Source organism: Lepidochelys kempii, chromosome 7 (genome assembly GCF_965140265.1).
Source record: "Lepidochelys kempii isolate rLepKem1 chromosome 7, rLepKem1.hap2, whole genome shotgun sequence".
Classification (NCBI taxonomy): domain Eukaryota; kingdom Metazoa; phylum Chordata; order Testudines; family Cheloniidae; genus Lepidochelys; species Lepidochelys kempii.
This window is the reverse complement of record NC_133262.1, coordinates 60,346,193-60,370,545: the sequence shown is the minus strand read 5'-3', so window position 1 is coordinate 60,370,545 and position 24,353 is coordinate 60,346,193. Positions and strand designations below refer to the sequence as shown.

General features: G+C 47.6%; 1 protein-coding gene across 2 annotated transcripts; it reads left to right on the top strand.

The window, feature by feature from the left end:
- Window positions 1-3,468: 3,468 nt before the first annotated feature.
- CXCL12 (C-X-C motif chemokine ligand 12) lies at window positions 3,469-23,884 on the top strand. Of its 2 annotated transcripts, none has more exons than XM_073353104.1 (4): window positions 3,469-3,581; window positions 10,186-10,303; window positions 13,902-13,988; window positions 23,575-23,884. In XM_073353104.1, exons 1-4 carry the CDS (start codon window positions 3,521-3,523, stop codon window positions 23,645-23,647), a joined length of 339 nt encoding a protein of 112 aa, XP_073209205.1. In that variant the 5' UTR covers window positions 3,469-3,520; the 3' UTR covers window positions 23,648-23,884. The 2 variants fall into 2 exon arrangements, with proteins under 2 accessions (XP_073209205.1, XP_073209207.1); XM_073353106.1 differs by lacking the exon at window positions 23,575-23,884 and adding an exon at window positions 20,264-21,195.
- Window positions 23,885-24,353: the final 469 nt, after the last annotated feature.

The window sequence follows — 24,353 nt, the reverse complement described above, 5'->3', positions numbered from 1 at the left end:
TTTTTTTTTTTTTAAGATTAACTATAACTCTGAATTTCCTAGGTTTGTAATACTAGGGTTTGGGAGTAATTAAACACCCCTGTGACGTTTTTAAATCTCAACCTTAACTTCTGTTTAACCGTTTTTTAGCTGAATACAATCTACTCTTCTTGTTTAGCTACCATAAGAAAACATTTAAATTTTGGCAAAATGCAGTTTCCTTCTCGTTGACTTTTCTGTCCTAATGTTATTACAAGGAAGTACTTGCAAGGTAGTTAGTTCAACACTGCAGATAAAAGCATGGTTTTCTGTAGATTACATCTTTATGGTATTTATAGAATCCTCCTTTTCTGTCTACTAAATCTTTACAAAATTCTTCTAACCATCTTCTTCTAATTGCAGGTTGTTTTAGATCTGTGCAGAGGATAGAAGTTCCAGAGTGGGAAAGATCTCAAAATGAGATGTTGCAATTTGGCTGCGTTCTGAACTGAAAGATAACACAAAACTTTCAAAAGTCCCCAGGAAGGAAAATTAAAAAAGTATAGTTTAGTTTTGATCAAAACATTTATTGAGACAAAAATGTTATGAAACATTCTGTTTTGCTTTTGTTGACTGTACATTTTCGATGCCGTTATTATGCAAAATAAACAATTCCAAAAGGAAAAGTTAATTCAAACGGCACAATGGAAACGTTTCGTTCTGAACAGGGTGAGTCGGCACCTTTTGCCATTTTCAGAGAGTTGGGTTTTTTCCTGGTTTTCTCTTAAATGAAATTCCAGTGACTCCAACATAATTCCCCGAAGCCTTTCGATGGCACTGCATGATCTGATGGCAAATGGTTCTGTCCCAGTGACCAGGTCCGGGTATAGGGCACAGTTAAAACATCGCTCTTGTATCTAAAGAAACAACCCACCCATCTCCACATGCTCAGAGCAGCGCATCCACTGATGTGCTGGGACTTTCCCTGCGCTGCGGCCAGGCGATGCTCGAGGTCTGGGCTGAAGGCTGCACCTCAGCCCGCTTCTCACACGAGGGAGCCAGTGTGCCCATACCAGGGTAGCCAGCTGAGGGATGATTGACATTAGAGCAGGCTTGGACCAAGGAGACAGAGAGAAAGAGCCAATTTAGTGTTATGTGAGGTTCGGTAGTGCAGAGTTTTATAACTTGACCTACTCTCGCTCTCTCTTGTTCTCCAGGCTTGGTTCTGAGTCACGCTCCCAGGAGCTGCTGTTTAGATGGTTTCTTTTTCTCTTGTGTGATAGACTTTTATGGCGTTAATTTTCTTATGGTGAATGACATCTGAATATCTCTAGATGATGTGCTAAGGGCTGGTCTGCCCACAAAGGAGCAATCAACAAAAACTGCCTCCGTTTTAATTTACACCTTCATTCCTCTGGCGCAAGTCTGTGTCTGGACACTCCAATTTCACATGCTAATGATTATGGTAGCACCCAGGAGCCCCAGTCATGGCCCGGCTCCCCCTGGTGCTGGGCGCTGTACAAACCCAGAACACAAAGGCAGAGTCCCACCCTGCCCCAAAGAGTTTACAATCCAAGGGTCCTCTTTTCCTTCTGCTGAGGACAATTATGCAAAACTGAAATAGGATTCTGTTATTTGGAAGTAAGTGTCCTCGCAGAGAAATAACAAGAGCTGTGAATTAAAACCGATGTAGTTATTTCCATGCAAATTTATGTCCACCTCTGCCCTAAGAAACAGAGATTCACCAGCAGCTTCATTAGGGTTTGACACATTTCTTTTTCTTTGTTTACTGTGGAGAATGCGGCACTGTCCAGCACTCTTACTGCACTTACTACTCCAACATTAGTAAGGAGTGAAATCGTTGTTGTGATGTTGTTTCCTTGTTGTTTTCTGTGGGGGTAGTAAAGACAACTTCTTTTTTTTAAGGGGTACAAATTGCCATATGATGTCATAGGATGCAAATTTATTATAATTGCCAAAGGGCCTAATTGACTTAGGAGCCCAAGTGGTGTTGACTTTCAATGGGACTTGGGCTCCAAAAAATCTCATAGGTCTGTTGAAAATCTAATAAGAATAGTTCATTTGGATGATACTAGTGCTCAGATACCACAGTGCTGGGAGACTGGATAGAGGGGATGGTGTGTACGGAATAGACCGAGGGATCCATCTATCTGTCTCATCTCACTGGTCTCCAGGTCCAGGGCCCCACTGTGCTGAGCGCTGCTGGGGTCTTTCCATTGTCTTCAGCGGAGTGTGGGTGAGGCCCTGCAGGCAGACCTGCCCACTGCATTGGTAGGGGAGTTGGCACCCTTCAGCCCTTTATTACCAGCTCAAAGGTGTCTGATAGTCCCATGATCTTTGGGCAGGTAAAGAAAAGGAGCCTGGAGCTAGAGAAACGAGTTAGCTCGGTTTACCTGCTTCGGTGTGTCTGGCAGCGAAAGCCCCCTCCTGTGTCACCTTCATTGCCCGCCCCTGCCGGCCCAGCGTTGCCATTATAAACTGGCTTCCCCCGCCCGCCTCCCATGCGGGCGCCTCTGAAACGCAGCCCCCGAGTTTGACTCAAAGCCTCAATGTTTATTTAAAGGATTGAATGGCAACAAACAGGCCCCTGTGGGCTTGGATCGGAGACAGTGAAGACATGCTCAAGTCAATTACACTTGACAATGCTGTAATGGCCCGTGGTAAGTGGCCCCATTAGCCCGCCCGGCTCTGCAAGGCTATGGGGCCTGTTCAGGGGAGGTGCCGGCTAACCCAGCGGCATCTGCAAGACAAAGGAGCAGAGATGGGTCTGAAGATGTAGAACTGGGCTCAGCTCACGGGGGAACGCTGTTGTTCAGACGCAAGGAAAAGCATCCCCGATGCCAAGACATTGAGGGCCTGCTGCTGCTGTCAGGCTGGCCGGTGTAAATGCGCTGGAGGGAAGGGGGGGCGGGAAGTGGGTTACCCCAGTGTCAATGCATGGCGACAGGAGATGTACCCCACAGCAGACTCTGGCCTAGCGCGAAGTGGGTTCCGGATCAGGTGACTGGGATGCCCAGAAGCGATCCACATCCCAGGGCGGCCGCCGCCCAGTTTAGTGGGTGCCGCTTTAATCTTAATTTCTGCCTGCTTGCTTTACCCGGGTTAGGCCAACCCCTCCTTGCAGGCTCGGGGGCGAGAGGCTCTAATCCCTCCCCCCTCGCCTGACAAGTGCATTAGGGGGACAAGGCCTGTCCCCCAAGCCTGCCCACCCTCTTCTCCTGCAGCCATCCCGGGGCTGCAAGGCATCGATTCTGCAGCTGGAGACCCGCTCGGGTCCCCAGACTCCGCAGCTCGCTCCGAGCCCGGCCTCGCTGGGCGCAGGCTACGAGCGACTCGCTGTCTGGTCGGGTTCCAGCAGTGGGAGCAGAGGAAGGATGTAATAACATGCCACGGGCAATAAATCATCGCTGGCTACTCCCCTCCCCCTCGCCCCGCATCGCCGCCCCCCTCTATAGAGGGGAGGGGACCAGGCATTTCAGCAGAGCTCAGCCGGCAGCTGCAGCCTCCGGACTTTCACTCCCAGCTCGCCCCCCTCGCCAGCATGGACGGGAAAGCCCTGGCGCTGGTCACTTGTCTGCTGCTCTCTCTCTCCCCCTCGGAGGGTAAGTACGCTGCCTGCCCTCCAGCCCCCCGGGGCGCGGCGGCCTTTGCCTCCCGTGCATTGCAGCCGTCTGCCCAGGCATGGTGGGGCTGGAGCTAGGATCGGGGCCGGGGGGCGGGCGGGGGGGCGCTGTCAGCCCACGGGAGGGAAACTTTGCAGAAGTCCCGGCCCGCGTGCAGCTCGCCTCCCCGGCGTCTCGGGGGTGCGTGCCTGTGGAGCTGGCCGGTCCCCAGGGACGGCTGCTGAGCCAAGGTTTCCTTTGGAAAGGAGGAACCAGCCACGCGAGGTTTGGGGAGCGACCCCCACGGGCGGATCTCGCCACGGCTGGGACTTAGCGCCCGCCCCCCTCCCCGTGGGCATTTGCTCGAGGCTCACTGCCCGGCGGTGTCCGGTTCTGTACAAAGCTCGCGGGCCCGGCCAGTCCCCAGCCCCTCCCGTGCGCCGCGGCAGGGCGCGGGGGAACGGGGGTGCCCCGGGGCGCTCTGCGCGGGCAGGCCGCCGCGGGGGTTCTGGGTGCGAGGCGAGAGCCGCCCTAGCTCCGGTTGTACTTGCAGAACAGCGACGCCTCCTCGTCCAGCTAACGGAGCGCAGCTCCAGGCTAACTCGTAGCAGCTGCGGAGCGCTGGGTCTGCTCCCAGCCAGCCCCGTGCGGCCACTTGGCCCTGGGACTCCTTCCCCTGGAGCAGAGACCAGACCTCCCTCCTTTGGAGAGCAGCGGGAGAAAAAGAAAACGACTGGGCGCTTGGCCGCTCCAGCCGGGGCAGCTGGCGGCCCCCCGGATCCGCCATGGGTTGGATCTTGGGGGCACCGGCCCGGGTGCTCGAGCAGCGGGAGGCTGGCCCCCTGTGTGGAGTGTCCCTGGGTCTGGGTGTGCAGCGGCGGGTCTGCTGATTGCGGGGTTTACACCTGTGTCTTGTGGTGCTCCGGAGAGCCCTGAGGGGCTAATGCGGGGGAAAGCTCAGTGGTTTGTGCATTGGCCTGCTAAACCCAGGGTTGGGAGTTCAATCCTTGAGGGGGCCATTTAGGGATGGGGCAAAAATTGGGGCTTGGTCCTGCTTTGAGCAGGGGGCTGGACTAGATGACCTCCTGAGGTCCCTTCCAACCCTGATATTCTGTGAGACCCCGGCACCTGCGAACCTATGTTGATCCTGGTGCACCCGGTCCAGATGCGTTTAGGCTGCAAATGCCAACTAATCGCTGCTGCTAAATTCATCGGCCCTTTTCCATGACAAAAGCCCTCCTAGAAATAGCGCCTGCCCTTGGGAAACAAACAAAACACCGGCCTCCTTGAGACTCCCCACGCAAAAAAGGGCACCGCTCCCCTGGCTCGTGGGGAGCGGGTCCATCCAGCGATCAGATCTGATGAAGTGAGCTGTAGCTCACCAAAGCTTATGCTCAAATAAATTGGTTAGTCTCTAAGGTGCCACAAGTCCTCCTGTTCTTTTTGCAGATACAGACTAACACGGCTGCTACTCTGAAACTTTTCAGAAATAAGTCCGTGAATGTTTGTATTGACATGAGAGAGAAAAACTCAAGGCAATGGTGGCAGGTATCTCTGTGCAAATGAATCCGATGTATAAAGATAACACGCTACTCGGGATAAATTCGGATTCTCTTAACTGAGCGTCAGGGGCGTTTAGAGACTGGCTGATCAACATTTTGGAGGTGCAAAATTGTATTTAAGAAGGGGGAAAGTGTAAACCCGAACTGGTCTCAAATGTAGATGAATAAAATCAATCCCCCGTCTCCCCAGGGCAGAGCGTGAAGGGAGTTTTTGCTCACTGTGCATTAGCCTTTGCTACCCTGCGGGATCGCTCTGTAGCTAGATGGATTGCTGATCACAGGCGCGTTTCTCCCTCCTTTGGCCATGAAGTCCCTTCTCTAGGCTGGGATATGTTCCAGCAAACGGCTCTTTGTAACTTGCACGATACCTGCCCAAAGTCTCCCTGCAGGAATTCACCCCGTCGGTTTCCTCCGCGGAACTAGAAAGAAAACCCAAAGGGAGGCGGGAGATTTCGCTGTGTTAGTTTCACTCCCAAGATGTTGACAAGGGGCCCGATCCGGTTGCCTCCAATGGCAAAAATCTGACTGCCTTGAAGGGTGCAGGATTGGGCCCTAGCAGCCCCTGGACTCGCTTACCTGTGCCTGCTCCCCTCTGTGTAGGCTTTGGGAGGCAGAGATTCCAGCTCTCCCACTATTTCACCTCTCCTGCCGCCACCCCCGATCTGGACAGTATCTCCTGGGCAGACTGTAACTGACTGCAGCCTGGGTAAACTGAGCAAGGAGTGGTGGTGACCATCTGAACCCATCTCACTGTTCCTACGGGCATGGCTTCCCAGCGGCACAGCCCTGCCTGCAGTCCAGCTGCCCTGGCTGCGGTGGGCTCCTGCAGCCCCTCGGCCCCTGGCACACCTGGGGAGGAGGGGATGCTGCTTTCCTTCAGGGGCCTCGCTGCTCCGGCAGCAGCTCCAGGCAGGCTCCTTGCAGGAGCTGAGTTCTCTGGGTGAATCACAGTTTGTGGATTTAGAGAGGAAGGGGTGTTTGTGTCAGGGATTGCATTAATAAATAAAGGAAACACTGAGCTAGGAGCAGACCCGACCCCCCTCCCCAATCCCACTTTATTAAAAGTGGAGCAATTTCATCCTGGTGTGAAACTGCTGAATACAGCAATATTCAACAGCTCCCCCCCCCTCGCCCCCAACCCTCTACATAGGTGTGATGTCCCAAGCCCCTGGGACCGGCAGGAGCCCAGGGAAGCACTTGTGAGTGGTGCTGCAGGAGGGCGCGGTGCGCAATAAAGGGGTCTCAGGGGCTGCTCCTTGCAGTGGGAGTGAAGGGTGATTGCCCCCTCTGCACTCAGCCTGCCAAGGTGGCTTTCTCGGTTGGTTTCTGATCTGCAGTGGAAAGCCAGCTACAGCAGATGTGTCAGTGTCCTGGTAAAATAGCTCCTTGAGTTAACCCCTGGCGTCCTTACCCAGGCAAAACTCCCCATCATCCATTGCCTAAGCAGACATGGTGGGCTCGGCGGGTGCTGTTGGCCCTCTTCTCTCCTGTGTCTTCCCCTACACAGAGGTGTGTTTGTAGGGGAGGATACATAAGGTGTCAGGGCTTGTCTACATGGGGAGATGATAGACTCAGGTGGGAATTTAAACCGCTGTAACCCCAGTGTGGACACACTCATTCCAGTATAAGAGGCCTTTTTTGGGCTGTTATCTTGTACCTGTTTGGAAGAGGTTTAAGCCAAAGGGGGAAAAGCCACCCTAACCTGGAATAAAAGTATTCACATGGAGGGCTAGATGGGTTTAACTATATGTGTGTGATTGTACCAGTGTAACTGATCCAGCTGTCCCATGTAGACAAGCCTTTGGCTTTCCTGCTTTAAAAACACAGTGGAGTGAAGGCTCTGTTTTACTGCGGGATAAGCCAGGTGCGGCCAGCCCCAGGGGTATCACACGGGACTCACCTGACCACCTGAGGGCCCTGCCTCCGCTCAGGATTTTACGGGGAGATAACAAGGGGTGGATCTGGAAGGGGTAAATTCCAGCCCCAGTGGGACAAACCCACACCAACACTAGCGGGCTTAGAACTGAGTGGCACCCTGACTGTGGGCTTCGTGTCTTGTGCTGCTCCACCTCCATCCTGCTTTTAGCCTGCTAGCTGGATCAGAGCAGATGTGAGGGTGAGGAGTTACACCTCCAGATCCAGGTGGAGAGACACTCTGTGGGTCAGAGCCTGGTGCTGGTGTTTTACTGAGATTGCTGAAGCACTTAAACTATCCTGGTAAAATGCTGCCCGCCTCAGTGATCACCTGGGAGAGACCGGCCTTCTTCTCAGTGGAGACATACCCCTAGTGTGTGTCCGTCCTTAGGATTTATGGGGCCCTAGGCAGTATTATTAAACCGGTGCCCCTATGCCTGACTTGCTCTTAGCAACACAAACATAAGCTTACCGTACTAGAGAACTTGCCACATGCACTTTATTAAAAACAGTTGAAGCAAATTAAGCACACTGTAATGCTGATGGACTATACTTACACAAAAGAAGTAGCGTTATAGAAAAAAATCTGACTTATTGACAGAATGATGCAAATAATATACTTTTTTTAATTTGTCAACATTTTATTGGAAATTACTGTGAAGAAGTTTTGAAAGAACACCAAGCTTTGTATGCAGCAGACATTGCAGCAGCCCAGGCTCGCAGCCTGTTGGGGAGGGATGAGGCAGCAAAGGATACCGAGCCACCCAGCCTGCCTCATGGCGGTGGAGAGTCACAGTTCCTCACAGAGACCCCTGTACCCTCTCCCTCACACAGAATATGGCCCCTGCCTAAGGAGACTGCAGCGCATGCTGGGTGTGCTGGAGCCAACCCGCTCTTACCTGTTATCTCGGTAGTGCCCCAATTTTCAGGTGCCCTACACAGCCACGTATGCTGCGTGGTGGGAGGGTTAGCTCAGTGGTTTGAGCATTGGCCTGCTAAAGCCAGGGTTGTGAGTTCAATCCTTAAGGGGGGCCATTTAGGGATCTGGGGCAAAAATTGGGGATTGGTCCTGCTTTGAGCAGGGGTTTGGACTAGATGACCTTCTGAGGTCTCTTCCAACCCTGGTATTCTATGAAATGTCTATATGCCTAAGGATGGCCCTGCATCTAAACTGGGGAGGGGGTGCTCTGGAGAAGTCATTGCCTCCCTAGACTGAAGCACTTGTAGGGCAGCTGCAAGCAGAGGTTCCCTGGCTTCCCAGGGCTGATGCTGCAAGCTGACCTGATGCCCACTGTAATGATATGCTGCCTTTGCAAAAAGAGCGTGGGTTTAAGGCTTGTGCAGCCTCACTTTGATATATATGTTCCCTGGGTTATAAAATCACTAGTCAGTAGATATGCACGTCTAGCCCAGAAGAATACCCTGATTCACTCTATGGGACAAACGCTATGGCTTCTGACCAACAGTCCTTACACACCCGCCTCCATGGTCGTTACGCACCGGCCCAGATTCTGAACACCAGAGTAAAACTGGAGGATTCTGCTGAGGTCAGTGGAGTTACTCTGCATTTCTTCCCTGCAATTGCAATTGCTCTGCTGTGGGGATCAGCTACTGGCTCACACAATCTTTCATAAAGGTTGCTTGTAATAAGGATTTTCCTGTAATTTCCTTCTTGAAGAAATGGTGGCATCCCCCAATGTTGTGCCCCAGGGTATGTTTGAGGGTAACTGGAGACAAACATCAGTCGGTGTCTAGTGTTTACAGAGCAGGTGCAGTTTTACTGGTTGCCTCTTTTTTGACCTTCCCAGACAGCAGTTTAAGGAACTTGCAGCTTGCGTGGGATTCAAAGCCCCTTTCTGTTCCATAGCCTTTGAGGGCAGCTTTGTTTGGGGACTGAGCTCTGCTGTGTAGCAAAACAAACAGAGATGTGGAAGGCAACACTGGATCCAAAACTCCTTCAGACGCTGGGGAATTTGGACCTGAACCCAGATCCTGGGCCAAATTTCATGGATCAGGTCTCTCCCTCTTTATAAACAAGCTTCCCTCAAAGAGCTCACAACCAGCAACCGAACAGCTGTCCAACGGGAAATGGTTTGAAATCCTATGGACGTCCCAAGGCGAGTCCTGCAGGCCCCAGAGATGCTGCCCCCGACTCTGTTCTAGTGTGCAGACGTTTCAGGAAGGAGTCACAATTTCAGCTGTGTACACGCTGGGGGATGGATAATGCAGTCTCTCCAGACCTCAGTGGGGGCTCAGCCTGGGGACAGAGGTCAGGATCAGCCCCCAGAGTGAGCCAGGCTGTCCTGCATACACATCCCCTGCAGAATTTTAAGCTCAGGGGCTAGATATAGCCCTGCTTCCATTGAAGTTGATGGCAAACTACCCATTGATTTTAGCAGTACGGAATCCAGGTAGAGCATGGAATGACTCACAACCAGGTGTCTTGAGTGGCTGTGATTGTGTCATGTGCAGGAAGTTCAGAAGGATCCGAATCCACACTGTTGATGCCCTGTTTCCCGCTGCGGAGCGCCTACTCTGGGAGCAGCCCCCTGCCAGCAGGCACTTGGCGGTGTGAGTACAGGCCAGGCCGTACAGCAGGACCCTGGGAAAGCTCCCAAAGGCCCTGGCATGTGCTGCCTCAGATCAGTTCCCAGCCAGGAGCTTGCACCTGGGCAGAGCCGCTTGTTTTGATTTGGACTCCTTGGAATTCCTGGCTTTCTGCTGCCTACCTTCTAATCTGGCCTCAGGTCAAAATCATTTGGAAAGAATAACAGAGCAGACAAGTGCCTCACTCTTCTAGCCTTTATCTCATCTAATTACCAGCAGCAACTCAGGACAATTGAGTGGCTCCTTATTCTAATCTCTTCTCCATTTCTTAGGGTCCAGTTTCTCACCCCTTCCTTTGTCTTCTAAAATCACAAGCAGCAGGATTCGAAGGCCCCAATGGGAACTAGAGAGGGTTTTGACACACGGCTCCAAGACCACAGCTGTTCCATGGCTCTCTTCATCTATATGTTTTCTTCATGCCTATCTAGGAGAGGAACTAGAGGTGCCATTGGGCTGCAGGTTGGCACCACTGCCAAGGAGGAAGGAGTAATGTGTGTCCTCTCTATTTCTGCATCCTACAGAGAAACCCGTCAGCCTGACCTACCGATGCCCCTGCAGGTTCTACGAGAGCAACGTGGCTAAAGCCAACATCAAGCACCTCAAAATCCTGACCACCCCGAATTGCTCGCTGCAGATTGTGTAAGTCTCCGGGTGCTTTTTCAGGCTTTACTTGGCCTCAGATGGTAAGCTGGGCGAGGAAGGGAGCTGAAGGATTTCGCCAACCTCGGTAAAAGGTGCCGCAGTCTCCAGGCACTGCCCCAGCCTGGGTTTGAATTTGCATGGGGCCCAGCGCCTTCTGCAAGGTACGGAGCAGTGCAAGTAGAAGAGTTTCACTCAGCACATTTCCTCAGTGGAAAACGGCTTTTTTGACTGTTTTCAGAAAAAAAGAATCCATTTTTATTTGGGGGGGGGGGGCCGTTTTCAGGGGCAAAAAAACCAAAACAATGGAAATTTGAGGGGTTTCATCAAAAACGTCAAATCCAAAAAAGAACAAAGACAAATTTAGATTAAAAAAACATAAACATTAAAAAAAACTTTTTTTTGTTGAAAATTTTCATGGGGAAAAAAATCATTTTCCCAGCGGGCCTAGTGTTGAGTACCCTCAGTTCTTGTGGGAGGCATGATTATCAGGTCCTCTTTGAACAGTCCGCTCCTCTGTGTTCACTTCCTGCTACTGTCATCAGTTCTGCCATCCAGCTAGAGCTTCGTATGGCCCTTTAAATTGCACCATCAGAGCTGTAAAAAACTCTCCATTGTTGTATGCCAAAAACCTGTAAGGTTTCATGCGATTTCTCAAAAATCTACATATTTAGTCAGATATATTTTCAAGTAAAAATATATATATTTTAAAAAATATCCAACCCACATAGTTTCCTGCATGTACCCTGCCTTTCATTTTGGTGGAGGACAATTGACAATTCAGTCCAAACTGAGAAATAATTTGCTCTTCCTGAAAATGGCATAAACATCATATGTTGTGTGTTTTGCCAGCTCTGATTGCTACTTGATGGAATGGAGAGGCATGCATCTAAACAGCTATAATACATGGATTTGTGCTCTTCTGGGAATGCCGAATAAACATCGTGAGAGTCAAGAGAAACCCACTGGGAAGGCTTTGGGGGGATTTGGAATGATCTGAAGTCGTTTCAACATAATGACAGAAATTTGAGATTTGACATGATATGCATTTTTCTCTTGATTAACATGAGAGCGAAGTAATTAGAGATGGCAAAGACCATGACGTATTGAAATGGAAAAATCCTGTTTTCTTTCCCCCAACATGGTCTGAATATGTTTATTGTTTGCAGTGTATTTTAGTGTCTACAGAACAGATGATCCAACTCCCCCCCAAACCGTTGTTTAAAATCTGACATAAAGAGATATACCTGAAATGGAACCCTAAATTCAAATGCCCCAGAAAGTTGGGGAATTCTGCCCCTTGGACCCAACAGAAATTAAAAAACAAAATAAATGCTAACTTCTAAAAATCCCATTTTAAGCAGATTTTATCCAAACACTGAATTCAGTTGCTATGTGCCATGATAAGAAGAGCAGGAGTACTTGTGGCACCTTAGAGACTAACAAATTTATTAAAGCATAAGCTTTCATGGGCTACAGCCCACTTCATCGGATGCAAGTTGCAACTTCCACCTTCTCTGTATGTATATATATATATATATATATCTTCTTACTAGATGTTCCATTCTATGCATCCGATGAAGTGAGCTGTAGCCCACGAAAGCTTACGCTCAAATAAATTGGTTAGTCTCTAAGGGGCCACAAGTCCTCCTGTTCTATTTGCGGATACAGACTAACACGGCTGCTACTCTGAAACCTGTCATTATGTGGCATGATGTGTTCTGGATGGTGGATGTGAGTAATTTAAATAAGTAATCAAAGCTATTTACTTTGGAATCCATCATTTTTTAGGACTGAAACATCTGATTGGAACCCCGTATTATGGATTTATGGAGTAATCCTGTGATTTTTTACCCAAGCCAAATTCCCTTTGAAGTCAAGAGCAATTTTGCCTGAGCAAATTGTATAGGAGCTGGTCTTTATCTTTAAATACTCTGTGCATGGAGAGTGGTTGGTTGTGCTTTCAGTTTGTTACTCTCCTGTCTAAGGCCAGTTCTGAAGTTCCCATGTGAAGACAATGAGTCTGACTCTGCTCACATTTTGCATTGCTATAACTTCACTGAATTTGGTGGAAAGACTCCTAATTTACACCGGCATAAGTGAGATCAGAACCAGGCCCAATGGAAACCCTGTTGGCGGAAGGACTGCAGGATTGGGTCTGCAGCAGTACACCCAGTACATGACTATTCACAGGACTTCAGCACTAGCAGCATGTTAGATCCCCCGGCTTCTTTCGTTGGCTTACTTTTTATTAAACATTAAGGGCTCAGTCTTGCAGGTGTGTAGCACTTTGACTTCAATCCAAGATAGTTCTTAAGTGTGTGCTTTATTTAAGCAGCTAGGGCGTCTGGCCCAAGTCAATGAGACTCAGATGCTTAAAGTCAAGAATGTGCTTAAGTGCTTTGTTGAATCAAGGTCAAGGTGCTCAGTACCTGGCAGGATTGAGTCCTTAATGAAGAAGAGAATTTGGCCTGTCTACATCAATGCACGGTAATAGGTGTTAATGCCTCCACAACATATTGCCAGTGCGGTTAGTGTGGCATTGATGGGCCTGATCCTGCAAGATGCTGAGCAACTCCTGCAGATGCCAGGTGTCCTCAACTCCCATTGTGCTCAGCTGGAGGTGAGGGACCTCAGCACTCAGAACAGGTACTCAGCACCTTGTAGGACCAATGCCTGACTTTACAGAGCTTTTAATGCTTTGGATAAAGTGCTATATATCTTGTTTCTACCTGACACATCCCATTGAACCCAGAAGCCAGTGACAGATGAATTTCCAGAGGCTGGGAGATGGAGTTTGGTTCAGATAAGCATCCAGAAGATTGGATCTTTATCTGTAACGTATGTAGTCTAAACCTCCGGAGTCTGCAAATCTGGGCTGGAAATTGCATGAGAACAGGCTTTCTCAAGAGATTTCTGGAACTTCCATTTCCGGTGCTGATTGGAAAACACACGAGAGAATGCTCCTCGCTGGCAACTTGGCATTTCCAATTCTTTTCCTGCCTGGAGTCCAGAAGTTCAAACCCATGTGAGAATTAAAAAAAAAAAAAAAAAAAAATGAACAGAAGAACCTTTTGGATCCTCCTGAAAGTCCAGTTTGGTTTCTGTTCTAAAACTGGATGAAAGTTCAGAGTCAGGCTGAGCATCGGACAATATTCAGAGGTGTTTGTTAATTCATCCATTGCAGAGACTCCATTTGCTCATCAGTTCTTTCCAAATGAAATGCAGCTCCCACATGCCCTGCGCTGACAGCAACGCGGATCCTAATAATAAAATCTGGAGAATCAATTTCTTTCCTCATTCATGCCCATGCAACCCAACAGCTGCCAACAGATGAGATTCAAACGAGGGGCTGAATTCTGCTAGCCCTTAAAACTGGTGTAAATCCAGAGCATTTCCCATGAAGTCAGTGGGGTTACCCCAGACACAACCTTGTGAAGCTGAGAGCAGAATTTGACCCCTGGTGTAAGCTTGTGCAGTTCCATTGTCTTCACTAGAAATGTACAGGTAGGACGGAGGGCACACTTTGGCCCAGGAGGCCTTCTGTGCCATGTTATCCCTTGTCCTCACACCACAACTCTTCTCTTTCTTTTGACAGAGCAAGGCTGAAGAACAACAGTAAGCAAGTGTGCATTGATCCGAAGTTAAAGTGGATTCAGGAATATCTGGAGAAAGCTTTAAACAAGTAAGGCAAGAAACATACGGACTTACAGATAACACACCCTGAGAGCTTAAAGGGTAGGACGTTCAGGGCTGGCTTTAATCATATGGACCAAGTACTCAGTGAAATCAGGCATTGCTATGAAGATGGGGTCTGAGTTTACCCAGTGTATATTAAAACAGTGGCTTACAGTATTTTCTACACTTTATATTAAGAGATTTGTCAGTATTTGGGGTAAGAGGTATCCTAGCAAGTCAGAAATGGGCTTCCCTCTTTGTAAAAGAGCAGTTCTCCCAAGGAAATGCTTCCTTTATTCCCCTCCCCCACCCAATCTACAATTGTCTCCAAATCTTTATTAGTAAAGTATCTCTGGAGCCCCTTCTCCTCTTTCTGCTGGGAGTCTGTGTGCACCGGCAGCTGACGGCTAGTGGGGATTGGCAGGCAGAAACCATGCTTTTGCCATTAAAATTTGCCAAGGCAACATCCATTGCTAAGAACAAACCTCCATTCCTGCCAGATGGTATTCAGCCACACCTGGCGAATTAGCAGGCCTGTTTTTCCTCATGGCACTGCAATGTGGCTCTCCTACTGAGGGTCCCACACCAGTCAGCCTGCCTCATTAGAAGCCAGGTCAATTGGCTGCTGTTGTGAGTGAGCGCAGAACAGAGACCGTCAGTCATTTCTGTGCAAACAGGTCTTTGCAGCCTGCCTCAGATGGGAAATGAATCAAGGGAAGAGGGGAGGGAGCTCCCTCCTTGGGAAGGGCTTGGCCAAGGGACCAGCCAGCAGTGGCCTTCGGAGCAGTGAGGCCCCCTGTGCACGCAGAACCCCTCACCCCTTTCTGCACCTCATTCAACCATGCTGAATCCTACCTCTGCTGCTGCTTTTCCCCCCGTGTGAGGCAGGGCTGGAATCCAGACATTTGCAGAGGGGAAGAGACACCTCAAGGAGGGAGGGGTCAGGGGCATTAGAGGGGAATAGGAGGTGGGGTAGGTTGGTGCATTGCAGAGACTCCATCCTCTGCTTTTCTGAAGCACTTTCAGGAGCCAGGGATAAGAATTCTTCCTGGCAGGGGGGCTTCACAGTAGCCAGGAATGGGGACACCCTCCCCCAGAGGCAGTTGAACCCCTTTGGGACTGGGGTGAGGCTACAGAGAGTGGGGCGCATGGAAACCACTACGCAAATCACTAGCGATTCCAGCCCTGCCCTGCTCTGAGCCTTCCTTTGCCCCGGCCGACTTCAGTCCATGCGGACAGAGCTTGTCTGCACTAGAGCGGCACTGGAGTTTGGCCCAGGCGATGTCAAGAGCAGAATGTGGCCTTTCACATACAGGTAGCTCCTCCTGCTGTCAAGCGGCGTTGTGCTGCATTAAGGGCCAAGTTCAGCACGGTACTCAAGCATCTGTCTAGTTTGGAACACATGAGTAGCCCCCTTTAAAGTCAGACAAGAGCTTAAGTACCTTGCTGAACCTGCAGAGTAAGGCCCTGGGTCACCTTTTGCTCTCACATCAGTGGAGACCTGGGCCTGCTCCACTGAGAACAAAAGGCCTAATTCTGGTCTCAGGTCAGATTCTGATCTTACTTACCCTACTGCAATCCTGAAGCTGCTCTATTGAATTCAGTAGAATTACTCCAGATTTACACCAGGGTAACAGATGACAATTTGGTTCAGTTAAAGCATATGTTTGTGTCCACTAAGCCTACAATTGTGGCACGATCTTCATGTTCCAACCAGAAACGCTGGCACCCATGAAATTTCCATGCTCCAAGATCATCCATAGATGATCTGGTCTCTCTCTGTAATACTTCCATGGGGCATATTTTTGATATATTTTAGTGCACAGCTTTGACTTTTTCAATTACATGTATTTCAGAATATATTTATAGTTCATTAAACAAGTCATATATTTGAATTGGAACCATACCAATGTTGGTAGTTCAAAAACTGATATCCCTATAAACTACTAACAGCTTGTAAAATAAATAATTATAGATCTATAAATGTTAATGTAGCTTATCAATTTCAATCATCCATATATTATATTTTTTCACTTGTATTGAAATTGTATCAAATGTGACATTACCCTCTATGCACAAGCAATAAAAATGGCTAATTGTTTCATGATACAACCCCCCAACTGTATGTGGGAATTTATTTTTCTGGAAAAAAATTAATACATTTTATAGAAGGGTTTGTTGCAAATTGCTTCAAGGTTACTTAGTTTACTTACTTGTCAGACTTACTCTTTGCTGGTGCTTAAATGCTTAGATCTCTTCTGCGCTATGATTCTGCAGCTATGGGGGACAGAAGGTGTTCAGAATACAGTAGTCTAATACTTGATTTGAAAAATTAATGGGTTTGATTTGATCGTGAAATATCAAGGATGGTTTTCAGTAGAAAAGCATTTTGCTCACTAATTCTGCTTACCCTTTATTCTGCTTGATATTCATCACACCTTCATGTAATATACACAATTATGTGACTTCAGTAGACTATATTAACATTAGGGCTGTCTAGCAATTAAAAAAATTAATCACGATTAATCGCCCTGTTAAACAATAATAGAATACCATTTATTTAAATATTTGTGGATGTTTTCTACATTTTCAAATATCTTGATTTCAATTACAACACAGAATACAAAGTGTACAGTGCTCACTTTATATTTATTTTTGATTACAAGTATTTACACTGTAAAAAACTAAAAGAAATAATATTTTTCATTTCACCTCTACAAATACTGTGGTGCAATCTCTTTATCATGAAAGCTGAACTTGCAAATGTAGAATTATGTAAAAAAACCCCTGCATTCAAAAATAAAACAATGTAGAATTTTAGAGCCTGCAAGTCCACTCAGTCCTACTTCTTGTTCACCCAATCGCTCAGACAAACAAGCTTGTTTACATTTGCAGGAAATAATGCTGCCCTCTTCTTGTCTACAATGTCACCTAAAAGTGAGAACAGGCATTGTCATTGCACTGTTGTAGCCGGGGTCACAAGATATTTACGTGTCAGATGCGCTAAAGATTCATATATCCCTTCATGCTTCAACCACCATTCCAGGGGACATATGTCCATGCTGATGACGGGTTCTGCTCGATAACAATCCAAAGCAGTGTGGACCGAAGCATATTCATTTTCATTATCTGAGTCAGATGCCACCAACAGAAGGTTGATTTTCTTTTTTGGGTGGTTTAGTTTCTGTAGTTTCCGCATCAGAGTGTTGCTCTTTTAAGACTTCTGAAAGTATGCTCCACATCTCATCCCTCTCAGATTTTGGAAGGCACTTCTGATTCTTAAACCTTGGGTTGAGTGCTGTCGCTATCTTTAGAAATCTCACATTGGTACCTTCTTTACGTTTTATCAAATCTGCAGTGAAAATATTTTTAAAATGAACAACATGTGCTGGGTCACCATCTGAGACAGCTATAACATGAAATATATGGCAGAATGTGGTTAAAACACAGAGTAGGAGACATACAGTTCTCCCCCAAGGAGTTCAGTCACAAATTTAATTAGGGCATTATTTTTTTAACAAGCGTCATCAGCATGGAAGCATGTCTTCTGGAATGGTGGCCAAAGCATGAAGGGGCATACGAATGTTTAGCATATCTGGCATGTAAACACCTTGCAATGCTGGCTACATAAATGCCATGCAAATGCCTGTTCTCACTTTCTGGTGATATTGTAAATATGAAGCGGGCAGCATTATTTCCTGTAAATGTAAACAAACCTGTTTGTCTTAGCGATTGGCGGAACAAGAAGTAGGATTGAGTGGACTTGCAGGCTGTGACGTTTTACATTGTTTTGTTTTTCAGTGCAGTTATGTAACTAAAAATCTACATTTGTAAGTTGCACTTTCAGGACAAAGCGATTGCTCTACAGTACTTGTATGAAGTGAATTGAAAAATAGTATTTCTTTTGTTTATCATTTTTACAGTGCAAATATTTGTAATAAAAAATAATATACACTTTGATTTCAATTACAACACAGAATTCAATATATCTGAAAATGTACAAAAACATCCAAAATATTTAATACATTTCAATTGGTATTCTATTGTTTAACAGTGCGATTAAAACTGATTAATTGCGATTCATTTTTTTAATTATGATTAATTTTTTTGAGTTAATTGCGTGAGTTAATTGCGATTAATCGACAGCCCTAATTAACCTCACTGGGAATTGGGAGCCCAGATCTTCTATCTGGCTTTAAAGACCATTGCATAACCATGCTAGTCGACATTAATAATCTCACATCCATTTTGATCGGGCAAGTTAGATCTTTCTTGAAACTGCTAACAACCCATAATTCCCTTCCCGTAATAATTTACAGGCCCAACCCTGGTAATTCTCCTTCCTCACTCAAGTAAAGATTTGAAAAATGGGGCCCTGTAGGAGTTAGTAGATCCAGGAAGAAAGAGCGGTCAGAGTATGCACCTTGCCCATCCAACTAGCATTAGTGTAGCCCAGACTCCAGCCCTTCCTCAAGCCTCAGATGTCGGAGCTCGCTAAGCTCAGCTGGCAGCTCCGGCACACACAAGAAAGCTGATGGGTCTGGAAGAGAGAGGAAAGTAACATAGAAAAAGATTCCTCTTGAGTCTTCTTGGGGAAATAGGGAAACTTCCGACTCTCCTGTGGCCGGCTGCAATCTTAGTTCTCGCACTTGTCAATCAATTTGTGGCAGCTCTTCCTCCTTTGTAAATAATGACTAAGGATAATAAACCACGGCCCCTATCTCCTGTGGCTCGACAAAGTATTAGGGTCACATGCTGGGCCTTTGCTGCAGCTTTTCTGTGTGGCCAGGGGCAAGTCACTGACGGCCTGGTCCTCAGCCGTGTTGAGTGCCCACAGCTCATTGACTTCACCCGGCGCTGTGACTGGGAAGTTAGATGCCTGAACGCCCTGTGCCTCAGTTTCCCCAGGGGTAATATGGGGGTAATGATGCTTCTCAGCCTCCTAGGCGTGTTGGGAGACGCATGCTACATCTCCGCTGTCTGCCGCTTTCAGCGGTGCGTAGTGTATGCACTTGCGTAGCTCCCTAGCCCGGGTTTAAGTAGCAGCGTAGAGGGGAGGCCCAGCTTCGGTGAGTAGCGTACCGACACGCTGCAGGGGGTGGGAACGTACGCGGGTCCATACCCCGCACAGCTCTCTACAGCTCTCTACAAGCCCTGCTGGTTTTAGCAGTGTCATAGCCCGCTGCCTCTGAGCTGCTGGAGCCTTTCCCTGCATGCACAGACCTGAGGTCTCTGGCACTAGGGAGAGCAGGGTGTGGGAATTAAGATCTTCTGTGTCTTTCTGAGAGAAGAAAATTGCTTAACGGGTTTAGTAAGTGTCATGGTTCAAATGAGTGTCTGAGGCTAATGATCGCGGCGAGCTGAGAGCAGCTCTTGTCACTGGGTCTCATCACCCACTCATCACACACTGCTGGGCCACAGGCTGAGCTGCTCAGATAGGTAACAGGAAGGGACAGAATGTGCTTCTGCACAGCCGGCTGGGGTGGGGTTGGGTCTGAAGCTTTTTTAATAGCCTGATATTAACCTGCAGCCATTTGCCAAGCTGATCCTCCTCAGACGCACCAAAGAAAGAGCACAGTGAGCTCCTGGGATCTGAGGGACCAGGTTGTAACGGACCATCTTTGCTTGAGCAAATGACCCCAAACAAATGGTCACTCCCAGCTAACTTCAGGGGAAGGCAGACACTTGTCTGCCACCCCACTCTGACATCCAAGGGGAGCTGAACAGAGGAGGGCTTGGCCTGTCCCCTTTCAGAGCTAGATTCCGCTCAGCGGCTCAGAGACGAGGGAATGGTAGTGTATGTCCATGCAGCACAAGAGCAGCGGGACTTGGCTGTACTGCCTTTGCTCCTTGCTCTCTGCACCATCCCCCTGTGCAGAGCTGTCCGAGTGCCATTTGGCTCCCCGGGCCAGTTCTGATCATGTTTTAGCCCCATACTATCCCCACTTCCCCCATTCTTTTTTGCTGCATCTCTGTGCGCAGCAGCGTTCCTTGCTCTGGCTTCAAGGCCCAGAATGAACCTCCTAGCCAGCCTTTCTCCTGCTTAGCGCTGGACACCTTACTAACTATGATCAGCACTACCTGCAAAAATAACCACTGATGCTGGGCTCAGGCCTTCAGGGCCCCAAGAGCTCCTCCTTCAGGCACCATGCAGCCGAACTGCCTTTGCTTTTGTCTTGATGCACAATGTAGTGGCAACCCCTAAATGACTAGTCCTGATAACTAAGCTCTTTTCTACTGAAAGAAACCTTAATAGTATTTCACTTTGTTCTTCATCAACAGGAGGTTCAAGATGTAAGAGGCAAGCATTGTAAGCCGTCTACAGGATTTCTTACTGTAGGACCCAGAGAGCAGATAACCAGTATTAGGGAATGAATGCATTTCACTGTTATCATGCAGCACAAAGGCAAGGCTTCATGCATTTCCAAAGGCTTTTTTTTTTCTTTTTTTTCACAAATTGGCTTGCTTTCACAATACGATTTTATGGAGTAATGTGTTTGTTTTTTTAAAAAACAATCTTTTCGTAGTTTGGTTTATCATCTAGCGCTGGTGGCAGTGATGAATTTAGACTAACCCTACATTATAATATCGTTTTCCTTGCCTGTATTATTTAGCAATCGCTGTTAAGTTCATGCCAGCATCCAAGAGTTTTTACCTAGCAGGACATGAGCTGTGAGGTGCAATTCGATCGTGTAATTCCTATGTTCCTATGCTCCCAATGACTCAGCATAAAAAGCAATGCATTTTCCCATTCCTTGTCTGCAGCCCTACTTGAGACAGAACACAGGGTTGGAGAGTAACACTCGTGCTGGCCCGAGTCAGCACCGTAGAGCGTGATTTTGCGAGTGCGTGTGCAGGCAAATGTTCCCAGTTCCCAGGCGGAGATGCCTCTGTCTGCTGGTGAAACGATCTAGTGTCCAGAGCTCCATTTGCAACAAGGTATCACCCAGGAGAGACATGCCACCCTCCGGCAACCCCACAGGCCTGTTATTTCTCCCTCTTGATTCCCAGCTCTGTAACCACATATAAAGATGTATAAAATATGAAATGGAGAGGAAAGGTATCTCAGTGACGGGGCAATCTCTTTGTTACGCTGTGCACTGAGAAATGGGGAAAACGTGTCTTGTCCGAACCGCGAGCAGCAAAATATCTGTGTGATGCCCAACATTGTGTATTGGGTGGGTTTCTTCAGAAGGAATCTCCTCCTTTATGTGGAGCTTGTATTCTGGGTATGCAAGGGCTGTTATAGTAAGCACTCTCTTCTGTTGCAAGTAACTTACATGCCAAAGGACCATTCTGTCTATCCCAGGGATGTCTTATTTTACACTTTGGTCACGGTGGCAAACTAAGTATTCTCCCTACAAAATGATCATGCTAGCGCAGGATGTGCTTCTGTGGGCACCGTGTGGCCCCATCAGCAGCTCTGCCGGAAAACAGTGCAGGTGATTTTTTTTCCTACCCTACTAGGTTCGTGCTTTTAAGTCTTGTGCACCCTTTTTTGTAGGCATTTGGGGAGTAGGGATCGAGCACCACTCACATCAGTGGCAGTTTTACAGCTGATTTCAATCGGAGCGAGATCAGACCCTCTGTCATCTGTGTAAAGGCAAAAAGAGCTTACCTGACCAAGAAACCCATAGACTAGTGCATCTTCCATATTGTGTGTTTTATCACCTAGGGGCCAGACTCCCTCCTGATATGGGCGCCTGCAGTTGCCAGTGACTTGGCTGGAGAGTATACACCTGCATCAGAGTCAGGAGTTACCCTCAGGTTTTTAAAGAAGCCCTGGAGAAAGTGCCTAAGAATTTCTGTTCTAACACAGAATTATAACCTGTCTCCCCTACCTGCTGGACAGAGACTCCTCACGCACGCTGTCTGAACTGGGCACCAGCTCAGATCCTGCTCCCATTGAAGCCAGTTTAGACGGAAATCTCACTCTCTGACTCAGGGGTGCATTTAGCCCAACAGTGGCCCTTTAAAACCTGAAACCGTGTTCTGCCTTCCATGAGGAACCCTTTTAACCAGCCCCCAGTGTGAGGACTGACAGAGCCAGCTTCAGTGGGTCAGTGCTCAGAGCACTGCATTTGGCCCTCCCCCAGGCAGGGTATGTCTGCACTGGAAACTGCAGAGCACTGCTGCAGGAATGCTCCCGCGGCAGCGCTTTGAAGTGCGAGTGTGGTGGCGTGCGAGCGCTGGGAGGGAGCTTGCCCAGCGCTCCTGGGACTCCACCTCCACCAGGGGACTAGCTCCCAGCACTGGGAGCCTGTCCACACTAGCACCTTAAAGTGCTCAGGCTTGCTGATTTTTCACCTCCCCCCCCCCCGAGCCAGCAAGCTAGAGCGCTATAAAATGTAGGTGTAGACAAGCCCTCAGTCTCTCTGCCTTCAGCCATCATAACTGGTGCAAACCTTAGTGTAGACAGGACTAACCACTGTAAGCCGTGCATGGCACCGGTGCAATTTCCCTCTGCCAAAGACAAAAACAGCCAGCAAGGCTGGTGCAGCAGCACGGAAGGGCATTTGTCACTTGGAGGGCTGTCCCAGTCACATAGGGAAGTAGATGCTTTGTGGGAGAAAGGAACATTAATGACCTATTTTATGGGCTATGAGCAAGTGGCTGGCTGGGGTCTCTGAGGGTTCTGTTGTTTGCCCTGTGGTATTTGCATCAGAAGTGTTAATCAGAAAACAGAAAGGACAGACAGGCAATTTACACTAGAGCAATCAATCCCTGTACAATTGAAAGCTTCTTGCACTACTACTTGAAGTGTGCTCCACTTCTAGATAATCCTTAGCCCTGCCATGAGTGCAGGGGACTGGACTAGATGACCTCTCGAGGTCCTTTCCAGGCCTACGATTCTATGATTTTATGATTCCTGTGTCCCTCTACAATGTTAGCAAGTTGCGGGGCATCGGTTTCATAAATCTGGTTCCACGGAGATGGATCCGTGGTAAGTTTTGCTTTCTACATTTGGCTGTCGACCAAAGACAAATTCAGGGGAAGAAAGCAGGGGCATACAGGAGTAATGCCATGGCTGGCCACACGTGAATGTGTAGAGGAAGGGAAACAAAATAACACTGAAATGGTGCCAAAAGAGCATTTTCCACAAATGTGAAATGTTCACGAGTGGCTGTTTTCTAAGTGACAGATATAGAATCCCAGGTTTCAAAACCAGAAAGGAAAGAAAACATAGTATTTATCACTGTGCCAATACTCATGTTTATATGAGCTTTACAACTGTAGTAGCTTTAGATGTTGATGTCTTATTTGAGTCCTGCTTGAGAAAGTGTGAAGGGTGAATTTTCAATGAGTTGTTAACCAGTGTGGTGTTTGAGCAAGGGTGACTGTGGTTGGTCTTTTCCAATGGAGGCTGTATTCCGAGTTGAATGTACACATTTCATTGAATATGCAGTTCCTATATAATTTCTTGTTGCTATTTTGCCTTTATTAGGATCTTGACAATCCCCTCTTCTCTGAAAACTTGTACTACTAAACTATGTCAATTACAGCATATAGGCGTTTGACAGTGCTCATATCCAAAATATAAACTTAACCTTTACCATCATCCAATCACATAATAGCCTTGTTTGCAAATCCAGATCTTCACTGACCCCCAGAGAAGAAGGCATATACATCACCATGGAAGGGCTGCATGCATCCTCCAACCTCTGATCATTGAGAAGTCAGTGTTGTAAGAATGTGGTGAATACTGTATTTTGTATTGTTACTGAGGAAAAAAAACACTTCCCAGATAATGTGAAAAAGTTTTTCTGAAAGGCAGCTTTATGGAAATATTATATACATTTGTGCTTTTTAAAATAATTCCTTTTCATATAGTATTTTGAAAATAAACACTTTTTATATCAATATCATGTCTTTGTTAAATGTGTATGCACTTATAATTTTCTTAATAAAATTTATACCCAAATGAAATTTGCACTCATTTCAAATTAGTAAATGGTATGTTTTTCCCCCGTGCACAAACAGTCAGAAGGGCATTTACATTGGTTCTTTCTTGTTCTGTTAATTTCCAAGTCTCAAATGAAGTTTCCCTGAGCTCACACAGACTAAGACTGAACTGAACATGAGATGGCTGCCTGACTCTGCAGCCAGCAGAACGCTGAGAGATTTTAAAGAGTCATTATCTTTCTGGATCTGCACTTCTCTAAGGTGTGAGGAGTTTAGATCTGGGGCTAGGCCTCTCTCAGTCCAGGTCCCTTTACCTTTATTCGTTCACAGGATGTTTAAAAGAAAAACAAACATATACAGGCAAATTATACTCTGCCTGGGAAACATGCTGACTAGTGTTTGGGTGCCAGATACCCAACATGCTATTAGCGCATGGGAGGGCTGACGGCCAGGACAACATTCACTGCTC

Excerpts from the sequence above, each read along its gene's own strand:
- CXCL12 (XM_073353104.1), top strand. The coding sequence starts at position 3,521 with ATGGACGGGAAAGCCCTGGCGCTGGTCACTTGTCTGCTGCTCTCTCTC. Across the intron at positions 3,582-10,185 it reads CTCTCTCTCCCCCTCGGAGG|AGAAACCCGTCAGCCTGACC; the intron begins GTAAGTACGCTG and ends TGCATCCTACAG. Across the intron at positions 13,989-23,574 it reads CTGGAGAAAGCTTTAAACAA|ATCTTCACTGACCCCCAGAG; the intron begins GTAAGGCAAGAA and ends TTGCAAATCCAG.